General features: G+C 38.7%; 1 protein-coding gene across 3 annotated transcripts in view; it reads right to left on the bottom strand.

Moving 5' to 3' along the window:
* The window catches only part of HECW1 (HECT, C2 and WW domain containing E3 ubiquitin protein ligase 1), a 172,921-nt gene that overhangs the window by 121,074 nt on the left and 29,177 nt on the right, over nucleotides 1–22,670 (bottom strand). Inside the window, exon 2 of one of the 3 annotated variants that reach the window (XM_072153345.1) lies at nucleotides 8,831–8,888. The exons of the other annotated variants lie outside the window; for them this stretch is intronic. Within the exon in view, the coding sequence (XP_072009446.1) occupies nucleotides 8,831–8,857 (27 nt within the window). The 5' untranslated portion in view covers nucleotides 8,858–8,888. The remainder of the gene's footprint in view (nucleotides 1–8,830; nucleotides 8,889–22,670) is intronic. 3 annotated transcript variants of the gene reach the window in all.

Here is a 22,670-nt window from a genome sequence, read left to right as displayed (position 1 = left end):
ATAGATGCTACTTGCTGAAACTGGTGTCTATGTCAGATGTATACATCTGTATTTAAACCAAATGAAATTAGCTTAATGAACATATTATTCGTGAAAACCTGAAACACTATATTTATTCGTCTGTGAAGACAAGGAACATTTGCTTTGTTACTCGAAGACTATGCAGTACCAGTCGTGCCAGTAGAATCTCTAATTAAATCAGATGACTGCGTGCCACACTAATTAAGTAGCAGAGTTTAATTTGATCTCTATTCAGCAGACCTCGAAGCACTTTTTACTCTACATAGCTAGACATAGAGAAGGCTAAAATGGAAAATGTGCCCGTGCAATTATACAAGATGAAGTGAGAAGGAGAACAAAATACTAATTATGAGTTTCATCAGGGAATGTGCTGACAGGTGTGCGGAGATTTAATCCTATGGAGCTATCCATGTCCCTTAAGGCTATTGTAGACATTGAGCTAATTTGCATTCTGTATCCACTGCTGCAACACATCTTTTCATCATATCTATTACTTCTTTTTGCAGTGATAAAACTCTTTTAATAGTTTGCTGAACATGACCTCCCCATGATTCAAGGTCGTAGTAAGCTCCTTTATTTGACTCCTCCAATGGATTAATTGTAAAAGCTAATTATTGTAATTCACATATATTACAAAGTGTGAAATATAAACTTACCCAAATATTAAAATGGGCTAACAGAAAATTGGATTGGATCATAAAACAAAAGACATCAACATTAAATTTGAGTTGTAAATATTCTTTAAAAGTTGAAAAATTCTTTAGAAGGCTGGTAACATGATACATAACTTTCCTGGCTCTCCCACCACTCTGGTAGAACTCTAGTCCCTATTGTACTGCACTTCATATGTGTTGCCTGATGCAACAGGAAACAATGGAGATGGATACTCAGCCAATCAGGAACTGAATCAGGAACCACTGATTGACTGGGCAAACTATCGTAAACTTCAGTGACAGAGTCCATGCCCTGTAGAAAAGCAGGAATGCTGCCAGTGAGCCTAATGAAATAGTAATGGTATAAACAATTTTCTTATATTACTATCCCCCTACAGTAACAATTTTACATGGCTGGTAATGCCCTTTGAAGATCCCCATATTAGAACCATTCTAATATGATCAAGACATAATACATAAAATACATAAAAAGCATACATTTGTCAGGCTATTTTAATAGAGACTTTTGTCCAGAACCATCATTAAATGTCTCCATCCCTTTTGTGTATTTAAAGGACAAACCCATTCATTTCATTGGCAATTGTGTAATACTACTATGGGAACTGAACACTGTTTAATCATCCAAATCCTTGAAAATTGCTCTGGTCATGTCATAATGACATGATTTTATCACTAAACATGCTTTTATCACTAAAATGAACTTCTCCTCTGTCCACACAACCTCAGAAAAAGTGAGTCTAGAATTAGCAAAGGTTAGTCTTTGCTAATGAGAAGTTTGGTCACTGCAGAGTGGGCTTTCAGTCCAAATGCTCTTAAACACCAGGACACTGGCTATGCGCACTTTGTGTCACTAATGCGCAGAGTGCACCAGATTATTGAATACTGGCGCACCCTGCACTAACTGGGAAGTGTGCTCCAACTTTTTTTGGTGCGCTTTTAACATACAGAGTGCAAGTCTGTGGAGTCGCTATAATAAATGTGGCTCGCGGTCTGAATTGGCACCAGAACACCCCTTTAGGTGCAGAATTTTGTGGTACGGCAACACAATACTTGCAAAAATACTTAAAAAATACATGTGCAAACAGTATGTTCTTTTCAGTGCAAAGTCCGACAGAATACTGGAACAAACACTTTAATAAATGTGCGCTACTGTATGATAAAACAGATCCTTACCCTGTTTAGTGCTGAACTGGTGAGAAATTCCAGCTGCAGTGTTGAAACAATTACCAAAGAAGATTCTCTGCATTATCCTGTCCTCTATTGTTTTTAATTTTCGAGGGCAAACAGTCTTCTTTAGGGACGTGAAAAACTTTGTGATGTTGTAAAGATGCAATACAGGCAGTCCCCGGGTTACGTACAAGATAGGTTCTGTAGGTTTGTTCTTAAGTTGAATTTGTATGTAAGTCGGAATTGTATATTTTATAATTGTAGCTCCAGACAAATTTTTTTTTTTTGCCCAAGTGACAATTGGAGTTAAAAATTTTTTGATGTAATTGGACCAAGGATTATCAATAAAGCTTCATTACAAACACCTTACAGCTGGACATTGCAGTCTGGGATTATAGTAACATCCAGAGAGCTTCATCAGAGGTCACAGTGGGCAGAGGGGTCCGTCTGTAACTATGAGTTGTCTGTAAGTCGGGTGTCCTTAAGTAGGGGACCGCCTGTATTCTAGAAATCACAGACTTGTAAAAACTATGTTCGCTTGCTATGACTGATGGACAACCTGCTGCCGAAGGGTTTTATTCACCATGCAAAATTCAGGACAAACTGAACAAAAAGTTAGGTTGCCAGTTGAATAGGATTTGTCAGATACTTAAGGAAACTAGCACTAGGTGCCAGAATAACACCAACAGCCTGCAGGTATCTATATGCTATTTTACCTATATCACAGAATGACCTTGATATTTAGAAAATTCAGTGTTGTTCTCTAATTTTGATCTCCAGTGTACATGTGAACATTGTTTTTACTGTATATACATGTCTTTGTGTACTGTATGTTGTGTGTGTACATTGTATGTGCTGTCTGTTGTGTGTGCTACACATACATGTGTACATTGTGTGATATATATATATATATATATATATATATATATATATATATATATATATATATATAGAACATTGGGGCACATTTAATAACAACAGCTCAAACTGCACTATATGCAGTTTGCCTGTTTAGTGTGCAGAGAGTGCCAGATTCAGGATTTCACCCCCTTATTTGTGTCGTATGATGACTAGAGCAGCCGTGCAACAAATGGGTCGCGTTCAACACAAGTGTGGCGGAGGCAGCTCTTAAATACTTGTGCAAGCAGTTTGCACAAGAAAGAACGTGCAAAGTCCGACAGAAAACTGGCACACGGCCCTTAGTAAATGTGCCCCATTGTGTTTGCTGTCTGCTGTGTGTGTACATTGCCTGTGCTGCATAAACATATGTATGTTGTGTATGATGTAGATTATTTCTGCAATCCCTCTATAGGATTGTCATAAATCCCATAAACTATACTTCTACTGTAATACATTGAAAATTTATCACATGGAAATGCTGTATTGCAAATCAGCAGGTAATATGCAAAGTGTACAAGTACCCTAGTAGTTTGGGGAGAGGAAAACTGTTTGATGAAGAGCAATTTTGCTTTGAGACCACCCTTTCCTAGTTACACACCTGATTTTGACCAAAATCAGCCCTTATTCTGTTGGGGTGTTCTTTGCAGACAAAATAAATGTCACCTTATTTACATCACATACAGGTTGACAATAAAAGATAACAAAGTCATTGCATCCCCCACCATCCATTACAGTTTGGCCCCCTCCTTCCTGACACAAAGCATTACTAAAAAACTCTTCCATAGACCTCAAGGAGATGAATCCAGTATTTTGCAGCTTATGGTAGCCATGACCATGACTGCTGTAAAGCATAATGGTGTTTCACCTTTCATTTTAATTAACAGAAAAAGCAGCAGCCCACATTATTAATAATGGAAGCATAAGGAAAAGTAACCCTCGGTACATTCAAGTCAAAGGGGAACGGAACGTTAATTGAAGGCATTCCAATCACATTATGATTTTAGTTTCAGTTAATCTCTCCTAAAATGGAGAGTGTAACAGAATAACTCAATATACATGTGAACTGAGCCTTATCTGTGTTCACCTGGATTTTTAAAAATACGTAGAATTCTCAAAAGTCCAATGATCTGACATCAGTAACATCTTTAACTGTCTGTAAACCATTAAGGACAACTGTCATCAGGTCTGTGTCACTTGTCCTGTCACTACTACCTGTTGGAGCAGCTCACAAGGATCCCATCCCAGCCTTTATCTAGTTATTTCATACATTATTCATTGTAAAATCATCTATTCTTTATTATGTAAATGAGGCTGGTCACATGGCCAGAGGCAGTGATGTCACCCCTGTTCCCCCTCCCCTCTCCTCCCCCTGCTCATGTCTGTGTGTAATGTATAGTAAAGCATGGCTAGTGTGTGTATGTCATCTGCTGACATGCTGCATCCTCCTAATATACAGGTGAGAGACACAGACATCAGCTACACATGAATCTGACATGTTCTGCTGTAACATGGCTGCCTGGAGCTGCTGTATCTCTCCTATATACACACACACACACATGCACACACAGGCTGCAGGGGGTGCGGCCACCAGCATCAGGAAGCACATCATTATACAGCCTCACACCATTATACAGGCTGTCAGTCATGCACTGGGGGTGTGGCTGTGCCTCCCACTCATGAATAGAGTGGACAGCTTGAATATGCTAATGCTTCATTGGACATTTCACAGGTCATTTGCATACAGCTTTAGGACCTCATTGCTTAGGTTTACAGGCATGTAGAGGGACAATGAAGGGATAGAGGCAATGCTCTCTAATGGCAGTTTATGAAAATATATTTAGTTTAGGGGGGTTATTTTGCATGACGGGTTCTCTTTAAGGACTTGCCTTGTCAGTTTTAATGTATAATATACAAGAAGTGAGTCTAGGTAGACCATCAAAACACGACAGTTCGGCACAGTTCACCCCTCCGTTCCCCCGGTTCTGTTCCCCCTCTGTTATGAAATAGTAGAAAAATAGCAAAGCAGCCAGAGATTTTTTTCAGCTGTCATAACAGAATTGTGACAGAACGCAACCAACATTGAAGTTCATGGAGAGTGTAATGCATACGTGAACAGAGCTTTACTCCAACAATTCTAGGAGAACAGACCATAGATAACAATCATAGCTTTAAATTCTTAAATAAAATCGACCTCCATAAATACAATGGTTACTAATCTTACAAGATTCACAAATGGGAATCCGGATACATTACTAGTCTAAACATAGGGTCAGAAGCTAAGAGTACTCCTTATGAAAGTTTTCCAATTATGGCCACCTTATAGGCTTGTGGGGACTTAAAGCCATAGATGCTCCACTAGGGAATTCTGGGAAGTATGTAAATATATTTTCCAAGGTGTTAAATGGAAACAATGGGGCAGATTTACTTACCCAGTCCATTCGCGAACCAGCGGCATGTTCTCTGTGATGGATTCGGGTCTTCGGCGATTCACTAAGGCAGTTCCTCCGACGTCCACCAGGTGTCGCTGCTGTGTTGAAGTCTGCCGAGGTCCGCCAGAGTTCACGATTCTATTCATGATGAAGGTAAGCGCATGTCCAGTGATGCTTTTCTTTTTTTTTTAAATGCAGCGGTTTCTCCGAATCCGTCGGGTTTTCGTTCAGCCTCGCCCCCCGATTTGCGTCGCGTGCATGCTGGCGCCGATGCCCACAATCCGATCGCCTGCGCCAAAAACCCGGGGCAATTCAGTAAAAATCGGTGCCCTTAGTAAATGACCCCCAATGTCTCCTTTTGATACCTTGAAAGGCAGCCCCCTTAACACCAAGTATGACCTACAAGAAGTCTAAAATCATGATGTGGGATTAAGCCAAAGCAGTATATCTATCCCAGAAGGAACAGACTCCCAACTGTAGACAGCGCTGTTTCAACCTGTTTGGGTCTCCTTGTAAAACGTATTTGCATACTTTCCAGAATTCCTTAGTGGAGCATCTATGGCTTTAAGTCTCCATTCGCCTATAAGTTGGCCTTAATTGGCAAAGTGTCCATAAGGAGAACTCTTACCTTCTGACCCTAGTCAATAGCCAAACCAGTTCCCTACGCTGTACTGAGCAAACCCAACCAGGTCGAAACAGTGCTGTCTACAGTTAAGAGTCTGTTCCTTTGGTTTGACTTTATCCCACATCATGTTTTTAGACTTTTTTTAGGTCATACTTGGTGTTTATGGGGGCCTTTCAAGGTAGCATAAGGAGGCATTGTTTTCCATTAGTCTAAACATAGTTTGATAAACAGAGTGATATACAGACATGTAAATGGTCATGGTTGGAGCCAGGACACATCCTCCTTATAGGCTGCTACACTGCACAAGGCTGAGGGAGCAGGGGTAAGGTGAGACAGTGTAACAATCTCTTAAGCCAGATCACAAAGGGGCTAGGGTAGTACCTCTGTTTCATTAGCATAATTTGAAAAGTTGAGTTTAGAAGGACAAGGGCTAAGAATAACCAATATAAGAAGATCACAACAGCCACAGTGCCTGGATATTATGACTAAGTGTCCCTGGTTTATCATGCTTGATTTTGATGGTAGATTTCCTTTAACTAACTGAATAATAACCAAGCCTGCCTGCCTAGCTATTCTTTAAGTTCTCATAGAAGTAAATGGAGACCCCTCTCTTCTCACAGCATATTTGAGGAAGGAGTTATGGGTATAGGATTTGCCAAAATGGAAAGATTCTGCTCGCAATAATGATCAGCAGTGCACAGGAAAATAAATAACAGTGACATTCACCCTCACAAATCCTCCACCAGTCCCTTGTGATGTTACAAAGGTTTTTTTGTTCATTTTGCAGCTAGGTTTAGCCTGGAAATGCTGTGACCAGTGAGTGGTTAAGCATGCATTTCCAGGCATTACCTTCCGGCAAAAGCAAGGCCAGGAAGCAGTAAGCAACAGAGACCCATGGGGGCTACTTACCTGGGCAAAGATGATCATTATTGCAGGCCATATTTTCCACCTTTAAGTAATATAGAGCAATGTCATTTGTATATGTAGTGTAGCTGTGAAGAAAAACATGAATATGTACCAAAAAAATCTTTTGATATATTTATATATAATATAATATTTATATTTATTGTGAATGTGTGCAATACATTAACTAAGCTGAAAGTAACTATTTAACCCCTTAAAGAGAACCTGCCATCAGCATCCCTATGTCCCCACATTTCTAATTGAAATTGATGCATGACTGAGCCCGTTTCCCAATGGTGGGGGGGGGGGGCACTCCTCACTGGCCAATCCCATGGACTAGGGACACAGCTCTGCATACAGAAAGGTAAACTTTCATCTAAGTTATCTTTTTTTTTCAGAAATGTGTACACTATTCTCTATGGTGACATGGGTGAGTCAGAAAACTGGCATCTGATGACTGTCTCTCTTTAAGGCCATCCCTATTTTATTCCCTTAATGACCAAGATTTTTTTTTCACTGCCCATTGAATGGGATTGATGCAATTCTGGGCATGTTTTTTGTGTTATAAATGTTGTGGCATTGTGCAACATAAGTAGAATGTTACCTTTATTCCATGTTTTGTATATATAATGATACCTAATATGCAGTGGGTTTTTATGGTTCATGACATTTGGTCAGTAAAATTATTTTTATAAATGAACAATGTTTCTTTTCATCGCACTATTATGTGACATTTTATTTTTGGCATCTTTGCAGTACCAAACATGTGTATGTTTATTTACTTGTTATACTTTTACTATAGCAAAGGGAGGGTGCTGATTTAAAAGGAGATGCAGGAATCTCTTTCCCCTTCCCCTTTGTACACCTCTGCTCCCGTCATAACTGTCCCTCGAATGGGTCAATTCATTACACCTTTGGACATACAGTTACTTCATAATGTGGCAAGGAACATGGACTCCTCCGGGCCAGTACAAGGCAGAACATAGTGTGCCAATTTGATACCCTTGGTATTATATTAAAATGGAGACTACTAGCTACCAAGTAATCCTACTGATAAAACCAGAATTGTGCAGGACACATTATTTTCAGAGAAACCTTTCCCTGTCATTTCTCATTTCAGAGATAATTTAGTTTTTTTCTATATGAGAATTAAATTCTCAATTATCTGGTGAGATCTACTATTGCACCATTTTCTTCTTACTACACTTTATTTCAAAGACATATGTTAATCACTGTATAATGTAGAAGTTCTGGGTACCAATGGGCAGCATGGAAAGAAGAAAATTAGTGCACCTGCATATATGGCCTCTCCTCCAGTGAATCAGGAATATAGTTGGTATGAATATAAATATGGCACTTTCTCTAAAATTTCAGCAAAACCAAAAAGGCACAGAATGTCTAGAAAACCCAGTCTTTTACAATTATGTTTTTACATGTGCGGTGACTTAGAAGTTAGTAGAGTCCCTTTAATAAACAACTCAAAAACATATGTATGCACTATGTTCCTAAAGGTTAACCCCCAGACAATAATTCCCTTTGGTCTATTTCCACAGAGGGGAGAGTGGTAAAATTATCCTTACTGTCTTCTTTTAAAAACTGGCTCCATACAAGTTAATATGGCATCATTCAGGATCACTGGTTGTTTCGAGTGGGTAGAAGCAGGGAAAAACCTTTGAGACCATCCCAACATAAGGGAACATTTCTATTTTGGTACAGTGTAGAGACATCTATGCTCCAGATATCAAAGGAGCCATCTATAAGAGTAACATATCCATATCTACAGCCATATGCATATTAGTGGAGGACATATGTCATTTGGAAAGGTTTACATAATAAAATTAATTAATGAAATTTTTTTTAACATAGCTAAATTTTTATGTATATTTTATTAATAATTAGCCTGTATTTTGACATGAGCCAAGGACACATTACTTTTGCACTTGGAGTTTCATGCAGTTATAAATGGATGCCAGTATTAGAAATGTGATGGTATTGTTGGTTTGATTAATACAAAGGCCAGTTGTTGGCTATAGGGCATTCCATTATGAATGATTAGTGGATTTATAATGGAATGACATGGATGGGATTTATAATCATAAAAACACACTGACCTTAACACTACACAGGTGCAGCAGCATAATGACCCGCCAACTGCAAGCACATCAATTCCTAGAGAAAAGTCCAATGAGATTAACTCAGCAACAGTCCCAATACATCAAACATATTACATAGTACTTTAGAATAAAAAAGAGTCATATTACATACATTACATAAATTTATATGATTTGTTTCAAACATTTCTGAATATATTCTATCTAGACTATGTGGTTGCTTAGGGGTTACTTAAAGAGAATCTACCATCCACCCCAAGTATTAATATCTGCTGGGAGCTTATTATAGAGAAATTCGACATGATTTCCAACATACTTTTATTATTCGTGCCTATTATGCAGTTCCAGAAATATTGCCGTTTTCATTCATATTCTAACAAGACATCTAATGGAAAGGGATCCAGGCAGGAATAGTATTGAGGACACCCTGGGTGCACCAACTACCTCAGCATATGGATTATGATGGAAATGTCTAGGAAATTGTATAATAGACACAAATAATAAATGTATGTCAGGAATCACAGTGCATTTCTACAGCATGCTGCTTGAAGGAGGTCACAGATCCCCTTTAATTGTAAGTGTATACAAGAAATGTTGTCATTTATCCTATCAGAGAAAAGTGCTTCTTTCAAATCATACTTATTGCTCTTATCCACAACCCCAATTTTCTTTTTTTTTCAATCTGAAATCTCTACTGGATGCAGAAGATCACTAAAGAGGCAGAAAAGCCAAATAGTGGAGGGAGAGGAGCAGTGATTCACAGCTTTGCCATTTAAAGCCATCTATGTAGGAGTGGAGATTTACAGCTACTTATGCTCCACTGGGGGATTCTAGGAACAGGGCCGGTTCTAGACAAAGAGGGGCCCTGGGCAAAACTAAAAGTGGGGCCCCAAAATAAAATTTTATGACCAGTCTCAGTCAGCAAGAGGCTCCCTTTAGTATGGTAAAAGAAACTGTGATATGGGAGAATTTTATAGGAGATAGATGATAGGGAGATTGATGGGCGGCATGGTGCCTCAGTGGTTAGCACTACAGCCTTGCAGCCCTAGTCGACATCTGCAAAGAGTTTGTATGTTCTCTCTGTGTTTGCGTGGGTTTCCTCCGGGTCCTCCGGTTTCCTCCCACACTTCAAAAAACTACTGGTAGGTTGAATAGATTGTGAGCCCCATGGGGACAGGGACTGATCTGGCAAGCACAGTGCGGTGCTGCGTAATCTGTGTGCGCTATATAAGTTAAGGAATTATTATTTATAATTATTATGATAGAAGATAAATATGAAAGATGATAGAGATTTCTAGATGCAGAATTATAAAGTAGATGATATATACAGTAGATAGATATGAGAGATAAATACAGTAGAAGAGAGAGAGAAGATTAATTGAAAAATAGATAGAGAAAGATATATAAATGGTCAGATTATAGGAGATGGATAACTAGACAGATAGATGATAGAATCTTCACCCGGGAATTCAACCAAGGGGGTTTAACTAGAGATGAGCGAGCACTAAAATGCTCGGGTGCTCGTTATTCGAGACGAACTTTTCCAGATGCTCGGGTGCTCGTCTCGAATAACGAGCCCCATTGAAGTCAATGGGAGACCCGAGCATTTTTTTAATAAAACTGAACAGTAAAAGAACAGTGCAAAAAAAAATTTTCAGATGTTTGCAGATGTTTTACTTGTAAGAACACATTGAAATAACACTATTCTTCACTTTGCAGGTGTTCGCGCGTGTCTCCCGCTAAGTTAGGAGATGTGCATGAACATCTGGAATGTGAAGAATATTGTTCTTTCAATGTGTTCTGCACTTAAATGGTCCTGTATTCACTGTTTTTAATGTTTTAATTCTATTCTTCACATTGCAGGTGTGCGCGCGTGTCTCCCAATAGGTTCGGAGATACGCGCGCACAGCTGCAAAGTGAAGAATAGAATTAAAACATTAAAAACAGTGAATACAGGACCATTTAAGTGCAGAACACATTGAAAGAACAATATTCTTCACATTCCAGATGTTCCGAACATCTCCGAACCTAGCGGGAGACACGCGCGAACACCTGGAAAGTGAAGAATAGTGTTATTTCAATGTGTTCTTACAAGTAAAACATCTGCAAACGTGTAATATTTTTTTTTTACAATAAAAATACTTTTATTCAATTTATTTTATTAATTTACTGCTCGAGCTGGAGCCGGCGAGATACTCGTCCGAGTAACGAGCCGGTCCGAGTATGCTAATACTCGACCGAGCAGTATACTCGGACGAGTATACTCGCTCATCTCTAGTATTAACCCTTTCACCGCCCGGCATTTCTGGATATTTTGTCGTGAAAATACAGAAAAAAGAATTAAAATAAACCACAGCAAACCATATATTTTCTGGAAGCAGACAATTGCCCCATTTTCAAAATTGCATTAAAGAGTTTATAGACATAGGCGCCTTCACGCAATTTTAATTCAAGCTGAAACATTTTGTAAAAAAAATACTAAAAATTTGACTTTGATGGCAAAAAATGTGCTTAAAACAGAAAATATTTACCTTCACATGTCCTAAATGTAATAGATGAACATGTGTACAGTTCACAAATGCCTCATATTGATATGTTCACATAAATAAATCCACATACTATCACTAAAACTGTAATAACTAGATATCTGCTTTTCAGCTAGAAAGTAAAGGCACCCGTAAAACCTATATAATTCTGAAAGCAGACAACCAGGTGATGCATTTGGCAATTAACATTCAAAATTTCCTCTAAAATATGTACAGATATCTATTATTGTATGCTTCATTACTATTAGTTGATATTATCCCTTCTCAAAATGTAGTAACATATAAAGTGTACATTTCCATTATCTGTGAGGAGCAGGAGCTCCTGTGTGCAGCAAATTCTCCCTGTAGCCTGAGGGCTGAGAATCTGGAGGGGGGTGCACTTCAGAGGGCTATATATTTGGCTCTAGAACTAGACATTTTCTGACTTAACCCTCCCTCCAGAAACAACCATCATTTGCAAACCAAAATAATGTAACCACCTGTAACTCTGTAGGCACAGAGTGCTGGAGATGGCACAGCTGGAAAACTCCCGCAATTTAGGTTATTTTGCTGTTCATATGTGACAGAAATAAAACAGAGCTGTAGTTTGTTGCTAAGTAACATAAAGCTTTTTTCTTCTTTTTTCACTTTTTCAAGTGCAGGTTAAATGACTGCTTGGAATATTTGGCATTTTTAGCTCCGGGGAATAGTATTGAATGTACAAGCACCCTGGCAAAACATGGCCTTATGTGTTAGATTTGCACCCTACATATTTAGAATTATGGTCACCAATGGACACCATTGGGCTTTAATTCAGCTTTACTTTATTCTGCTGGACCAAAACATTTTGGATATAGGACTTTTTCATCTGCAAGTGTTAGAGGCTCCTTACTGTGACTCTCGCTTGGATGTGAAGTTTCCCTAACTAACACAGACAATTTGTATTACATTAGCCTACTCTAGAAACCAAGTGGTGAGATTTGGTGGGAGCTTTATAAAGCTAGTGATCATTTCACCATCCATGTTAGATTGCTATATTTGATTTACCATTATAAACTGTGAATGACATTAATGAATGAAGGTCCAAAGTTTCTTAGATTCAGATTCCAGGTTGAAGATACAAACTTTGGAGAATGCAGAGTTCTGTTGATTCTGTATTTCTTCTGGGGTCTAATCTGGGGATTGCACTGATTTTGAGGTAGAAATAATAAATAATTAATTGTTTCTTTATATAGCGCACACAAAATACGCAGCGCTACACAGAGCTTGCCTAACCAGTCACTGTCCCCAATGGGGCTCACAATCTAAGCAACCTACCAGTATGTTTTGGAGTGTGGGAGGAAACTGGAAGACCTGGAGGAAACCCATGCAAACACTGATAGTACATACAAACTCTTTGTAGATGTTGACCTGGATTGGACTTATGAACTCGAGGTCTATTCATTTTGGACCCATCACATGCTTGCTGTGATACTCATGTTGTATGCCGCCACCATTCACTGCTGGAAATGAGTATGCATTGGAATGTCCAACTTTCCCCTCAAAGACAAATGCCTGATACTTATTTTCTTACGTTTTTACTAGTCAGTAGGCACAATACAAATTATCACTTATAATAACCTACGACAAATTCTTATACAGTTTTCATTGATATACAGTACTGGAAAAGTAGGTTTGCTACAATACTTCCTTGGGGAAGGGAATAGATACTTATGTATAAATCCCAGTTTCTTTTGATCTAATTTTCAAGCTGTAATAATCAAAGGAAAAAAAAACATAAAAATAGGAAAACCCATCAGAATATATTGTGTCATGTACCACAACAATAATGTGTCACCTTGAAGGACTAACTTCTCATTTTATAACACAATTAAGAACCTCTGGTGATTGTGGTAATTGATGAATAACCTTTATTTCATTTTTATGGACACTTTTTGAAGCACTTCCTGAATGATTTAATAATGGGATATATATCGAAATTTCAATGCTAAAGTTGTTCTTGTTTAATAATAAATCTAAAACTCAGCATACATTACGGGTGAAGGTTAGGCTACCTGTATCAGTTTGACTTGGCTCTGATGTCATACATTTCTCCCAGGAGGGTTGTATGGTTCAGCGTTCCTTCCAAGTCTCCTGATCTGAATGCTCCTATGGGAGTTGCACTGGAAGTTAGGATTTAGGAGCTATAGACAATAGCTGCCCTTATCCAATTCCTGATTTGTATTCCCAGCACTGACTACAGCAGTACGACAGTACATGATAGGAACGATTACACCCACTCGGCTTAAAGTACCCTAGGGGGTCTGTAAATACTATAAAACATTTTTTTTAACGTTAAAAACCTATACATTTCAATCCCTTTCATTAGAACTGATATAAAATAAACAAATTAAATCATTTTGCAACACACAAAATTTGGAATTTAAAGTCATCAGAAGGTTGTAAAGACCCCAAAATGGTAGCAATGAAAATGTCATCTCGCCCAGCAGAAAATGAGACCTTACAGGTCTGTACAATGAAGTATGATAAAGTTATTAGCGCCAGAATATAGAAAAACAATGAAAGTTTTATCTTTAAAAATATATTAAAACTTGCTCTGATTTATATCTTACCTCTTCCTAGCTGCAAAAATTGCAATAGCTACTTCTTGGAAGAAGGCAACTATTCCTTTACAGTTGGTTAAGACAAAAATGAACTGGATCATGATCAATGATAGATTGCACTCTATGTTATCTGATAAGGAGAAGCTATTTACTAAAGTATGGCAAGATTGGGTTACATATATCTCTATAACCTCTTCATATTGTAACTGTCTGACTTTCTCTCCAGCTTTCCCTTCCCTTCCCTTCCCCAGACCATGGGATCATTTCCCTTTCTTTCCTTGTGTCTGTTGCTTCCTTCCTTTTTTTTCCAGATTTCCAGTACACTGCACTAGGAAGTACAATTTGTCAATCTGGAAACAAGCCGTCATAAAGCTCTGCATACTAAAAAATAGAAAGTTATGGATTTTTGAAGGTAGGAGCAAAACATGAAAAGTAAAAAAGTAAAAAAGGGGTGTGTCCTTAAGGCTTTAAAGACATGTTCTTGGGGATTTTTGGGAAAAAAGTACCTAACATATTTAATATATATATATGTACTTTATATATACATTCTAAAGAAAGTGGTAAATTAGATACCACTTTCTAACTAGTATTTCTGTCCCACTAGGAGATATGTTTAGTGATGGTACCTGAAGTTCGTTTCAGGTACCCAGACCTGAACCAAAACACTCACTGGTAACACCTGCGATAGGTGCTGCCACCCTTTGAATTCCCCCTGCGTGCGTGCCGGCATGCCACCGGCATTTAAAAGCATTTAAATACTGCAATATAGGCCTTTGCATGGATGATTAGATGAGCAGAGATTAACCATGTAGTTTTCCTAAATCCTGGTGGGTTAAATTATGCATTTAAATATATTTAAAGGGTTAACAACCACGATTGGTGCCAGCACCAATCTCCGGTGTTACTCAGAGGGGTGAGCTTGAACTCCGAACCTGGACTTCTGGTTGAAGTCTGGCTCCGGTATGTTTATCCCTTTGTCTGATCTCTTATACAAAATACTATTATTACACTGCTTTTCTACTACAACCTTCCTATACAGCTTTTAATAGAAAGTACCAAACTTGTGGGAGCAGGCCCCTAGCTCTCATGGCAACTGATCAGTGCCCACAGTTGACTCAGGGCACTGTGATCAGCAACATAAATGTGATTATATCTGGGCCCACAGGAACTATTTACCGTAGCTATTCCAGCCATTATAAGGACTGATATTACAGATTAATGTTAACTTATTAGAAACAAAATTGTAAAAGTTAAAAAATCCTAGTTTGTTTGACATTAATAAAATACCACAGTATACCAAAAAATAATAATTGAAAGCATGGAAATTAAGTTCCTACATGTACTTAAAATAAAAATAAATCCAGCTCTTTTTTTTTGTTTTATTTAAACAGAAATCTAATAGTATAGAAAATATTGCTTTAAAGTATCTTTCCACTTGGGATGGTTGCAGAACCTTTATATCGTTAAGTATAGTCATTATAGCTACTGTACTCCCTGCTGGTTACAATTACTCAGAAAGAGTGGTCAGAGAAGTTGCCAAAAAACCATCCACTCCACAGTTACATATGTTCAATTCTAGAAAACATGATACAGATTGAAGAATGGCTGTTCAATTTTTGGTATCGCTTCTCAAATACAATCTGCTCATTTCTCTTTCCATTATATCTTTTTTCTTTTTGCTATAAATGTATGCAACAGAAATTTAGATGATTAAAATAAAAAAGAGAAAAAAGAAGGAATACATGTAAAAAAATAAACCCACCAAAAATACTTCATACATCTCAGCATAAAAAAGGCAAACAAAACCAAAATAAACAAAAACTAAATAGAAAAGAATAGATTTTTTTTCTGGGGCTCTAGGTGATTAGTCATTAATTTGTTTTCCTTTATTTAATATCATATTGCAAAATGAGGGCATAGGCCAGTGGTGGCGAACCTATGGCACGGGTGCCAGAGGTGGCACTCGGAGCCCTTTCTGTGGGCACCCAGGCCTTCACCTCAACATAGAGTTTGCCAGCGAGGACTAAAGGCTTTCTCCTGTGATCCAATACAGCCGAGGACATGCCATGCTCAGCTCTATTTGGCTGCCAGGACTAAAGGAAGAACAAGAAGGTGTGGATAGAGATGGATTGTTATTGGACCTCCTGCTCTGGGTCCCCTGATCCTTACTCCTCAGGGACCCTGGTGGGAAGCTACAATCCAAATTTCTCTATCATCTTTCTATTGTATTGGTGAACTCAGCACGCCAATACGATTAAAACCTGTGATACAGCAAGGATCAATCAGTTACTGCTTTAATTGTCATGTTGGCACTTTGCGACATATAAGTGAGTTTTGGTTGCAGCTTGGGCACTCTGTCTCCAAAAGGTTCGCCATCACTGGCATAGGCAATAGAATTTTTGACTACTATAATAAGCATACACTGCAGTACAAACACAACACACATGGAATGAATCTAGTTGTAAGGACCATAAGGGCATCATGGAAACTACAACAGACTGCACTCTTTAGGCACACCATAGAACATGAACAACAACTGCATTCTCAAGCCCATTCTCAGGCCTGGCTTCCTCTCACGACCCCATGTCAAGAAGATTAGCCTATATCAACAATTCACCACCCAAAAAGGAGTCAATACTACCATACGTTAAGAATAAAATGTCAATTTTATTTGAAGATATTTTGTTTAAAAAGATAACCTTCATTGAAATATAGTACACAGATGGAGGTTCCACAAGTGTAGATGAAACTAACAGTAATGCATGACTAAACCCCTGTTCTAAGTATTAAGAACACTTCTTCTATAGGTCATCTGTAAAAGTATCTTATAGCTATTGACTGGATTGGAACCAAAATACCAATGGAAAAAGGCAGTACAGGTACAGTGACCTGCTAATTATCCTAGCAAAGATGCCGCAGAGTTATATATATATATATATATATATATATATATATATATATATATATATAATTTTATATTCCCTTACCCATTGTTTCAGCAAGTACAAGTACTGTAGGTGCCATGACGCAGGTTTCACCATTGTTGCTTCCTCAGGGGAACCATTTTGCACATGAAGGTTTAGGGAATCCCTGGCCGCAGCCACTAAATGTGTATGAATGATATATGAAAACTGAGTTCAGCAATTTGCACAAAAGGAATAAACACGATTGTGTGCAGCCCGTGAAAACGAACTCATATGACCGCCCAATCCCATGGCCTGTACAGAAGGGGTGTCCATGAATTAAATCAAAATATAATGCAAGCACTTTCTGTTTGCTGGATAGACTATTTTGGTATAATCATATATGGGACTTCATTTGTGTGCATTTGGTCTAATAGCAAGTATATCTTCTCCAAATCAGTAAAACCCCTATTATGTAGAATACTTAAAAAGCTTCACAGGCCTACCTTCCTTTTCCCAGCAATTTGTCATTTTAGAGAAAACTCTAAACTTTTATGTAAATGAGCATCTCACTGCAGCAGAGGCATGGCTGAAACTGTTGCTGCACCCAATTTTCCGTTTTACACCCTCTAATACAGCGCATCTCTGTGGGTTGCACATTCACTTATATCACAAGTGAATGCACTCACACACTTGCAATAGCAGAGAGCATGCGCAGTGTGCCGTGAGCTAGCAAGAAGGTGCAACAAATGATGGGATTTTAAGTCCCAAGGAGTGAGGAAATAAGGAGGATTAGGGACAGATATGTGGTGTATATATAATAATAATTTATTCTAAACATTGGACCTATTGTCACGGCAGGGATTTAGAAACATCTTTTTACACACATACAACCGCCTTAGGCGCCGCAGAATTACCCATATCCGGACAACTATCGTGATTCTAAAACGTCACTTTTATTAGTATAATAAATTAAAATTGATAGTAGTATAACTACTGGCTGCTCAGTCTGAGAAACGGAAAATTATTAAATACACAGGTGCCTAAGGTAAGATAGCTGTGAAATGGAACCACTAGTGTTGGAGGTATCCAAGGCAGTAGCTATGAACCCTTACTGGGACGGCCAATGAGTCTGGACTGCAAAGTATGAGACCTAGTGGCTATCTGGTAGGGGGTATTCCCAGACAAATTAAGTGGCCTCAAAAATACAGAGTCAGGGAGCAGGGATATAAGCCTATGCAAGCAGAGTGACTGAATATATATCAACAGTATTTAATGCAGAGAGTTATTATCTTCTAAACCTAATGCATTGGGTGCTGTGATCTGAGATCAAACACGATCCCGATTGTGCACAGACCCTGTCACTCTGCTTACAGTATAGGTATACTTTCACACATTGCCATACAAGTAAATGCCCCTGTGCTCCCTGACAATATCTAGCACTACCCATCACTCGGCTACTTGTAGCACCAGAGAATGATAAGGTCCCTAGCCAGCCCAGTCACACTGCGCCAGCCAAAGGTACACTACAGCTAAAGAATGATATCCAAGTAGCCTTTTGCACACTGCATATTAAAAAATTACTATACAATTAGCCCCCCCGCAGCCAGTAGTTTAATTTATTATACTAATAAAAGTGAAGTTTTAGAATCACGATAGTTGTCCGGATATGGGTAATTCTGCGGCGCCTAAGGCGGTTGTATGTGTGTAAAAAGTTTCAGTACGCAGTGGGAGGGGGGAAGTACTTTGCACAGTGCAACAGCCTGTGAAGTTGCAACACAAGGGGCTTTTGGCTTAATTTTAAACATTAATTTAAGAAGGAAGAAGGCCATCTATAACAAATAGAAGAAGATTACCATAGTCACAATGTCTGGATCTGTCAGTAAGTGTCTCTGGTTTATCATGCTTGATTTTAATGGTAGATTTTCTTATAGTATAGGAATCGATAAGAAAAAATTACATAGAACTATACTAATGCTTGGGTGATGCTGAACTGTGAATTTAAAATCAGATTACAGAATTTTGCACTGTACACTAGTTATGTTTTAGTTCATTCAAAATGAAGGCTATTTTAATCTCTTTTAAAATTGGTATTTTTGACCCTGTGTGTGTCATCAGTGTACCAATGACAGTAGAAAAGTCACCTCATACATAGGGCATTGGAAACCATGGGCAAGTGTATGAGCCCAAAGACATTAATGGGGATGTGTGCTAGCTTTGAATCAACAGAAACCACACTGACATATTCTACGCAAGTGTGCATGTAACCTAAAGGACGGACAGAAATATTTAAATGATGAACCTATCAAAGTAATGACCTAATTGTTTATTTTGAGTAAAAGAGCTTAAATGGAAGTACACAAAATATGTTTGTAGCAAATCTATTATAGCAAATTCCAAGGCTTTGTCACTATCAGAAGTCAAGAAAGATAAACTATGATCCTTCCAAGCATAATCACTGGGCCACATTTATCAAAAGTAGTGCAGTCTGTACTACGAGCAGTTTGCCTGTGGAGTGTTCAGTGTGCGCCAGATTCATCAAAACTGTCTTTTGGTCTTCATTAATCTGGCGCCCCCTGCACTGATCGAGAAGTGTGCAGCAACTTTTTTTTGGTGCACCTTTAACATAAAGCGTGTGACACAATTCTGTCGAGTTGCAATAATGAATGTGGTGCGCAGGCCGCTCTGCACCAGAAAGCCCCTTCAGGGGCAGAATTTTGTGGCGCAGCAAACACAGTGCAGTTGTGAGGCAAAACTGGCGCAGACACTTTATAAATACATGTGCAGCAGTTTGCACGTTCTTTTCAGCGCAAAGTCAGACATAAAACTGGTGCAACCGATTTAATAAATGTGGGCCGTTATGTGATAGTGATATATCCAAAAATCCATTTGCTTAATGCTATAAAATTCATTTTTAATTTATTACTGCTGATGTATTTCTATAAATTATGTATAATTTGGTTATTAAAATGTTCTAGAAATCTTGGAGGTAAAAACTGCCTTAATGTTTGTGGATCTTGTAGACTGAATGGCAATGTAGAAAAGCAAATCTTGTAGTACAGTGGCAACATATGTTAAATTAGCTTAAATTACCTATCTTGCTCATTTATATGGTAAATTTAAGCATGTCCAGGGGTACAGCTAAAGACTCAAATGTCCTGATGAAAAGGTTCAGCTTGCGTCCTGAGCAACTTCTTCTTACACTTTCTAGCCATGGCCTATCTGTACTTTTCCACAGCTCCACTGGACCCCACTGCACCGCTGTGATCCCAATGGCTTTCATAAATTAGATGCAGGATAATTTATTGACTTTGTCAAAGCCCTGAAGCATAAAGATGATTGATACAGAGAGAATAACCTAAGTATCGGTAGGTATAGTAGGAACCCTCTGCCTTAGGCTGGCGCCACACGCACCACAGACAAAGCCGCACCCACCTGCGATCGGGAATGAGCCACTGGTGTTTTGCGTTAATTTCCATAGAAACACTGATGCGATCAGGCCGCGGCCCGCCTCGGTGGGTGCGGCTTTGTCTGCGTTTGCGTTTTCAAACGCAGACAAAGCGGTGCGTGTGGCACCAGCCTTAGGGTGAAGACACACAGGGCGTTTTTAGGCCATATTTGGGCCATTTTTAGTAGAGCGTTTTTTAACGCATGCGTTTTTTACAATCTGAAAATGCACTAACTAAAATCGGCCCAAAAACTGCCTAAAAACGTCATGTGTGTCTTCACCATTAGGGTGAAGACACACAAGGCGTTTTTAGTCCGTTTTTGGGACGTTTTTACTAAGTGCGTTTTCAGATCGTAAAAAACACATGCGTTAAAAAACGCATCCGGTTTCTAAAAACGCATCCGGTTTCTAAAAACGCATGCGGTTTTTGAAACCGCATGCGTTTTTATCCGGTTTTCCGAATATGCGCAATTAACACCGGACAAAAACGCATGCGTTTTCAAAAACCGCATGCGGTTTAAAAACCCGCATGCATTTTTTTAAAAAAACGGATGCGGTTTTTAGCGCATGCGTTTTTTATGATCTGAAAGCGCACTTAGTAAAAGCGGCCCAAAAACGGCCTAAAACCGTTTTTGTCCATTTTTAATTGCGCAAATTCGAAAAACCAGACAAAAACGCATGCGTTTTCAAAAAACGGATGCATTTTTTAAAGCATGCGTTTTTAACGATCTGAAAACGCACTAACTTAAAACGGCCCAAAAACGGCATAAAAACGCAACGTGTGTCTTCACCCTTAGGCCAGCGCCACACGTGGCGCTTTTGTCTGCGCTTGCAAACGCAAACAAAGTCGCGCCCACCGGGGCGGGCCTCGGCCCGATCGCATCGGCGTTTCTATGGAAACGCCAGCGATCGGGAACGAGCCGCCGGTGTTTAGCGTTAATTTAACGTGAAACACCGGCGGCTCATTCCCGATCGCAGGCGTTTCCATAGAAACGCCGATGCGATCGGGCCGAGGCCCGCCCCGGTGGGCGCGACTTTGTCTGCGTTTGCATTTGCAAGCGCAGACAAAAGCGCCACGTGTGGCGCCGGCCTTAGGGTGCAGCCACTCGTTCAGTTTTTAAGATGCAGTTTTAAACCCAAAAGCAGGTGTGGATGATAATGGGTGAGGAATTATCATTACGAAGTTCTACTCCTCCTCTATTTTCACTCCACTCGTTGTTTGGGCATCAAAACTGCATCTGATAAACTGAACATGTGACTGCACCCTTAGACTCCATGAACTATATGAATATTCCAAACCTAATGGACACCTTAGGACAAGGCACTGCTGCAGATCAGACATGGTTTTATCCTTATGCTTTTTCTGATTTAGTACCTCCATAGGATGGATATCAGCCTCCTATAATATAAGTGTTTATAATGTTGTCTACAAACAATATTCTACAAAGTTAAAAATGTTGTTTTGTGAGATGTAACACTATTGATAGTTTCCCAAGAAAACTGATAAATGGAAATGCAAATACGCACTTAAAACACTAACAAGCTAAAGCCCAGAAGATGAATCATTTTTACAGGCTCGCAGCAAGTCTTGAATGTCACTTGAAAGTTAGTGAGTGGGGAGATTAGTCCCTCACACTGCTCTTGATAAAACACAATTTCGCTAATTAGCTCTGCCAAAAAATTGTAAGATCATATTTTATTTATGGATTCAGATTTTTTTCATAGTAAATCATTTATTAATATTTCCACTTTCTTCGCAGTGGTTCTGCATTGCTTACTCACACAAAATAGACTGGCTTCTAAAATGTATTCGATTAAAGCAGGTGGTCTATGCTACTGCAGATACAAGAAACAATTATAAACACTGGAAGGGTCACGAACAGAAACAATGATGTTAAAGGCTTGTCCAGTTCCAACAAATACATTTTATAGTTTGTATGATGTCAACTTCTACAGTTTTGCAATATATTTTCTGTATCATTTGCTCGTGGTTTTCTAGATCTCTTCTTGCTGTCATTCTATAGGAACTTTCATTCTTTCCTTCCATTGGATACATATTTTATCAGAGCCATGCACCTGTGTGACATCACAGATTTCTACCTGCGGTAAGTAAGCATGTTCTGTGATTTGGACCATTTCTGAATTTTTTTCCAAACACAGTTGCAAAATATTGCCATGTTAAATAGGCAAAATTTGTAAGTGGAAAACAAAAGGTCCACCTTTATAAGTCTGATCAAACCATTTAATCTATTTTTGGTAATTCTACAGCATACTGGGTCTGAAAGTTTCAAAATTATGACATTAAGTCTACTCACATACAAACATTGCTGTAATCTTCTGTAAAAATGTACTTTAACAGAG

This window comes from Engystomops pustulosus, chromosome 5 (assembly GCF_040894005.1).
Source record: "Engystomops pustulosus chromosome 5, aEngPut4.maternal, whole genome shotgun sequence".
In the NCBI taxonomy this organism is placed as follows: domain Eukaryota; kingdom Metazoa; phylum Chordata; class Amphibia; order Anura; family Leptodactylidae; genus Engystomops; species Engystomops pustulosus.
Note: the sequence above shows the minus strand (reverse complement) of the source record. Positions and strands in the feature narration are given on the sequence as shown.